The sequence below is a fragment of the Heterodontus francisci genome, chromosome 45, assembly GCF_036365525.1.
Source record: "Heterodontus francisci isolate sHetFra1 chromosome 45, sHetFra1.hap1, whole genome shotgun sequence".
NCBI lineage: Eukaryota > Metazoa > Chordata > Chondrichthyes > Heterodontiformes > Heterodontidae > Heterodontus > Heterodontus francisci.
Window position 1 is genome coordinate 8,725,952 of NC_090415.1, and position 6,805 is coordinate 8,732,756.

At 48.3% G+C, this 6,805-nt stretch overlaps 1 protein-coding gene across 1 annotated transcript; it reads left to right on the forward strand.

Annotated features, from left to right (window-relative positions):
• Positions 1-5,319: 5,319 nt before the first annotated feature.
• On the forward strand, positions 5,320-5,874 carry LOC137356281 (histone H1-like). Its single transcript, XM_068022152.1, has 2 exons — positions 5,320-5,458; positions 5,621-5,874. Exons 1-2 carry the CDS (start codon positions 5,320-5,322, stop codon positions 5,872-5,874), a joined length of 393 nt encoding a protein of 130 aa, XP_067878253.1.
• The last annotated feature ends 931 nt before the right edge of the window (positions 5,875-6,805 follow it).

Here is a 6,805-nt window from a genome sequence, read left to right on the forward strand (position 1 = left end):
CCTTGGGCGCTATGGCATTGGAAGGATGAATGAGAATGGACAGAGACTGCTTGAGTTGTGTACCTATCATAACCTCTGCATCACCAACTCATTCTTTCACACTAAACCCTGTCACCAGGTTTCTTGGAATTACCCAAGATCACGTTGTTGGCACCAGCTGGACCTCATCATCAGAAGGCGAGCCTCTTTAAACAGCGTTCAAATCACACGCAGCTTCCACAGTGCAGACTGTGACACCGACCACTCCCTGGTGTGCAGCAAGTTTAGACTCAAACCAAAAAATCTACATCACTCCAAGCAAATGGGCTGCCTGCGTATCAACACTAGCAGAATTTCTCTTCCATAGCTGTTACATAAGTTTCTAAATTCACTTGAAAAAGCCCTTCAAAACACTCCTACAGGGGATGCAGAGTCGATTTGGGCCCACATCAGAGATGCCATATATGACTCAGCAATGACCACCTATGGCAAACGTGTGAAGAAAAATGCAGACTGGTTTCAATCTCACTTTGATGAGCTGGAACCTGTCATAGCCACTAAGCTCATTGCACTGCTGAACTACAAGAAAGCCCCCAGCGAGTTAACATCTGTAACACTTAAAGCAGCCAGAAGCACTGCACAAAGAACAGACAGGCGCTGCGCAAATGACTACTGGCAACATCTATGCAGTCATATTCAGCTGGCCTCTGACACCGGAAACATCAGAGGAATGCATGATGTCATTAAGAGAGCTTTTGGGCCAACGATCAAGAAGACGCCCCCCTCAAATCTAAATCAGGGGACACAATCACTGACCAATGCAAGCAAATGAACCGCTGGGTGGAGCACTACCTAGAACTGTACTCCAGGGAAAATGTTGTCACTGAGACCGCTCACAATGCAGCCCAGTCTCTGCCAGTCATGGATGAGCTGGACGTACAGCCAACAAAATGGGAACTCAGTGATGCCATTGATTCTCTAACCAGCAGAAAAGCCCCTGGGAAGGATGGTATTACCCCTGAAATTTTCAAGAGTGCCAAGTCTGCTATACTTTCAGCTCTGCACGAACTGCTTTGCTTGTGCTGGGATGAGGGAGCAGTACCACAGGACATGCGCGATGCCAATATCATCACCCTCTATAAGAACAAGGGTGACCAAAGTGACTGCAACAACTACCGTGGAATCTCCCTGCTCAGCATAGTGGAAAAAGTCTTCACTCGAGTCACTTTAAGCAGGCTCCAGAAGGTGACTGAGCGTGTATACCCTGAGGCACAGTTTCGAGCAGAGAGATCCACCATTGACATGCTGTTCTCCCTTCACCAGCTACAGGAGAAATGCTGGGAACAACAGATGCCCCTCTACGTTGCTTTCATTAATCTCACCAAAGCCCTTGACCTCGTCAGCAGACGTGGTCTCTTCAGACTACTGGAAAAGATCGGATGTCAAACAAAGCTACTAAGTATCATCACCTCATTCCATGACAATATGAAAGGCACAATTCAGCATAGCGGTGCCTCATCAGACCCCTTTCCTATCCTGAGTGGCGTGAAACAGCGCTGTGTTCTCGCACTTACACTGTTTGGTATCTTCTTCTCCTTGCTGCTCTCACATGCGTTCAAGTCTTCAGAAGAAGCAATTTTCCTCCACACAAGATCAGGTGGCAGGTTGTTCAACCTTGCCCGTCTAAGAGTGAAGACCAAAGCATGGAAAGTCCTCATCAGGGAACTCCTCTTTGATGACAATGATGCATTAATATCTCACACTGAAGAGTATCTGCAGAGTCTCATCGACAGGATTGTGCCTGCCTGCAATGAATTTGGCCTACCATCAGCCTCAAGAAAACATACATCTTGGGACAGGACGTCAGAAATGTTCCATCTATCAATATCGGCGACCACACTCTGGAAGTGATTCATGAGTTCACCTATCTGGGCTCAACTATCACCAGCAACCTGTCTCTCGATGCAGAAATCAACAAACACATGGGAAAGGCTTCCACTGCTATGTCCAGAATGGCCACAAGAGTGTGGTAAAATGGCGCACTGAAACGGAACAGAAAAGTCCGAGTGTATCAAGCCTGTGTCCTCAGTAACTTGCTCTACAGCAGTGAGGCCCAGACAATGCATGTCTGCCGAGAGCGACATCACAATTCATTCCATCTTCGCTGTCTCCGGAGAATCCTTGACATTAGGTGGCAGGACCGTATCTCCAATAGAGAAGTCCTCAAGGCGGCCAACATCCCCAGCATATACACCCTACTGAGCCAGCGGCGCTTGAGATGGCTTGGCCATGTGAGCCTTGGTTCAAACATGGATAAAAGCTTTGACCTCAAGAAGTGAGGAGAAACTGACTGCCCTTGACATCAAGGCAACATGTGACCGACTATGGCATCAAGGAACCCGAGCAAAACTGAGGTCAATGGGAATCAGTGGGAAAACTCTCTGCTGGTTGGAGTCATACCTAGTGCAAAGGAAGATGGTTGTGGTTGTTCGAGGTCAATCATCTCAGCTCCAGGACATCACTGCAGGAGTTCATCAGTGTAGTGTCCGAGGCCTAACTATCTTCAGCTGCTTCATCAATGAACTTCCTTCAATCATAAGGTCAGAAGTTGGGATGTTCACTGAAGATTGCACAATGTTCAGCACGATTCGTGACTCCTCAGCTACTGACAGTCTGTGTAGCAATGTAGCAAAACCTGGACAATATCCAGGCTTGTGCTGATAAGTGGCAAGTAACATTCACGCCACACAAGTGCCAGGCAACTACCATCTCCAACAAGAGGGAATCTAACCATCTCTTCTTTACATTCAATGGCATTAGCATCGCTGGACTCCCGACTGTCAATATCCTGGGCTCTACCATTGACCAGAAACTGAACTGGAGTAGCCATATAAATACCGTGGCTACAAGAGCGGGTCAGAGGATAGGAATCCTGCGACGAGCAAATAACCTGCTTACGCCCCAAAGCCTGCCCACCATTTACAATGCGGGAGTCAGGAGTGTGATGGAATACTCTCCACTTGCCTGGATGCCTGCAGCTCCAAAAACTCTCAAGAAGCTCAACACCATCCAGCACAAAGCTGCCCACTTGATTGCCACCCCATGCACAAACATTCACTCCCTCCACCACCGACTCACAGCAGCAGCTCTGTGTACCATCTACAAGATGCACTGCAGCAACGCACCAAGGCTCTTTAGACAGCAGCTTCCAAACCCGCGACCTCTACCAACTTGAAGCACAAGGGCAGCAGATGCATGGGAACACCACCACCTGCAAGTTCCCCTCCAAGTCACACACCATCCTGACTTAGATCTATACTGTCGTTCCTTCACTGTCACTGTGTCAAAATCACGGAACTCCCTTCCTAACAGCACTGTGGGTGTACCGACCTCATATGGACTGCAGCAGCTCAAGAAGCCATCTCACCACAACCTTCTCAAGGGCAATTCGGGATGTGCAATAAATGCTGGTAGTTGAGGCAGAAACCTTCAACTCATTCAAAAGAAGTCTGGGTATGCATCTCAAGTGCCGTAATCTGCAGGGTTCGGGATCAAAATGTTGGCAGGTGGGATTAGAATGGGTGGATATCATTTGGCTGGCACAGATACGATGGGCCAAATGGCTTCTTTCTGTGACATAGACTTCCAATGTTTCTATGATTCGAAGTGATTTTATTTCTCTCTATCTCAAAATCCCCCAAGCCCCTCACCCAATCCTGATCTTTCTCTCTCTCTCTCTGTTTTTTTCTCGTTATTGATACGGTGTCTCTCCCTTTGCCTTTGGCGCTGTATCTATGTTGGCGATACCGTTAGTGAGTGTTATGTGTATGCATTCTATTGTAGTACTGATAGTCTCTCTCTCTCTCTGATGATACAGGTGAAGGTGAAATACTGTTGTTCAGTGTGATATGGACACACAGTTGGAAATTCTAAGTCTGATACAGTCTGTCTCTCTACTTCTCTCACCACCACTCTCTCTACCCTTTCCCACCTCTCTCTCTTTATCTCTGCCTCTCTTGGTCCCTCTGTTTTGGTATATGAAAGGGAAAAGGTGTTATTGAGCGAGTTATGGACACGCTGAACAGACGTGCAACACTGGAACAGTGAACTCTCCTCCGGTGCTGCGGGTGAGACGGTCACTGTCACTTCTCCGCTCGGTACGTTCTGATCTGACGGTGCATTTATCTGTCTTCAGTCCTGAATGGAAGGACGGACAGAACCAGCCTGTCACTGCCTGGAACAAAAAAAAAAATCACAGCGTCTGAATGTGGGATTATTCTGTAACTGGACATCTCTCCTTGTTGACAATGGGATGGCTAGGACAACAAGAAAATATGGATAGACTATAGGAAGAGACAGTCGATAATTTGTATTTTCACCGTCAGGAAACATGTTTATGTGTGCGATCACTATAATAACATCAAAGCCGACATTGGTTTGAACACATTCAAAGCTGTGATGGGCTCTTTCCGCCGAATCTGGTCTCAGAGTGTTTAACACTCACTGAGTCTAGAAAATACAAATACCCACCGTGAATCCGCAGCACAGGCCGAGCGGAGGGGAAATCCTGTCCTGGAAACGCTAAATTTAACGAACAGTTCGGCCTGAGATTGTGTGGATGTGAATATTGTGTAAGAGAGTGTATTAAAGGGGCGGGCGCGTTAGTCTAATGCCACTGTGTTTGTGGGTCTGGTCTCATCGCCGGATTTCCGAGTCCCTCTTGTGTAAAATAACAAGATTTTCCAGTTAAAGAAGCACTTTGCTCCCCTTCTAATCCTCAAAGTGGGAATTCAGTGTTGTTTGTTTGTTGATTTCAAGATTTTAATCGAAAAGTATGGAACATGTCAGCGATCGGCTGAGAGAGAGTCATCAGTGCAGCAATGAAACGGGTTTCAGTCGAAAATGGAGTCTTTACTTCAAGCGAAACCTTTGTGACAGCAAACATTCTGATGTCAGAGACAGGAAGGATCTAGCCTGGGACTCTGGAATACCCGAATTTCAGTGGAATTGGAGAGTTTAGGACCAGAGAGAAACACAGAGAGGCAGCAGGAGCCGGGAGCTGACAGCAGGTTGTCTCCGCCCCGTCCGCTCGCTGCCTTTAAGTTGCTCAGTGCCGCCACCACCAGCTTCATTTCTCACCCAGTTCTGACTGACAGAGAGACTTTGTGCAGAGTCCTGGACATGACCGATACTGCAGCCGCCGAAACGGCTCCTCCAGCCGCCGCCGCTCAAGTCAAGACTCCCAAGAAGAAGAAGGCGGCTCCCCGGAAGGGGTCAGGCGGTCCCAAGTTGGGCGAGCTGATCCTCAAGACTGTGGCGGAATGCAGTGTCCGCGGTGGGATGTCACTGCAGGCAATAAAGAAGGCTCTGCGTGTTAAAGGTGTCGATGTGGAGAAGAGCAAGTTCCCAATCAAGCAAAGTATCAAGCGGCTTGTGGCGAAAGACTTCCTGGTGCAGACGAAGGGCACGGGGGCCTCCGGCACCTTCAAAATCGCGAAACAGGAAAAGAAGGGAAATGTGGTGAAGAAGATTAAGACAGGAGCAGCCAAGAGATCTTTAGTGAAGAAAACAGCTGCCAAGAAACAGATCACAAAGAAAACAGCCAAGAAATCCCCAGGGAAGAAAATAGTCGCCAAGAAAGTGAGCAGCAAGAAGACAGCAGCCAAGAAAGTGAGCACCAAGAAGACAGCAGCCAAGAAAGTGACCAGCAAGAAGACAGCAACGCCAAAGAAGGCGGTAAAGAAAGCAACGCTTCCAAAAAAATCTCCAGCGAAGAATGCTAATAAAGCCAAGAGGGCCACGGGCGGAAAGCCGCCCAAGAAAGTCCAATCATCAAGGGGCGGGAAGAAGCCGAAAGCAGCAAAGGCTCAGAAAGCAGCCCCTGGAAAGAAGTGAAACAGCACGGGAAACTTGTAGACATCTGAACCCAAAGGCTCTTTTCAGAGCCACCCACGTCTCTCAGGAAAGAGCTGATCCCCGATCAAATGATCCCTGTCCCGCAGTCGTGTACACATTTCACCTAGAAATGATTTGAAGTAAATCCAGGTTCCCTGGTGACTCTCAACCCAGCCCTTCCTCACTCTCTGCAACAAATCAGGGATGTCCGGGCCTCACTGTACCCGGGTATATGTTCGGTGAAGTCTCAGTTCATGCTCGTTTCAGGGCGACAGCCTGTAACACAGTAACACGGGCGAGATACCCCGCGTCACATCTCAAACTCCAATACATGATTTTGTATAATTCAGCTGGGGTTAGGTTTCAGTAAACTGCTCAATCCGTCTGGGAGGAGAGGTGTGCCGAAACAGGTTGACTTGTGATCGGAAGCACTGCACTTAGGCGGGTGTATTACGAACTTTTATTTGTTACAGATCCGTATTTAGACCGCCGGTTTTTGTTATCAGTGACTATCAATGCCGAATCTCCAGGTTTTATGCTGAGCTCTCATGTCGAGAACTGTTTTTTCTTGAATTGGCGGTTCGAGCAAGTGGGAGGCGGAGCAAGAGGATCAAAGACATTTCTCTGCTCTGTCTGTCACTCAGTTTCCTTCAGACCCGCCTCTGGCTCTCTGACTCTTTCTCAGTCAGGTCGGGGCAGGCTGTATAAAAAGGCAGCAGAAGCTGCTCGTTTTTCATTCAGAATCGGTTTGTCTAAAGAAGCATCATGACAGGAAGAGGTAAAGGAGGCAAAGGACTGGGCAAAGGCGGAGCAAAGCGGCACCGCAAAGTGCTTCGTGATAACATCCAGGGCATCACCAAGCCAGCAATTCGCCGCCTGGCTCGCCGTGGCGGAGTGAAGCGCATCTCGGGTTTGATCTATGAGGAGACCC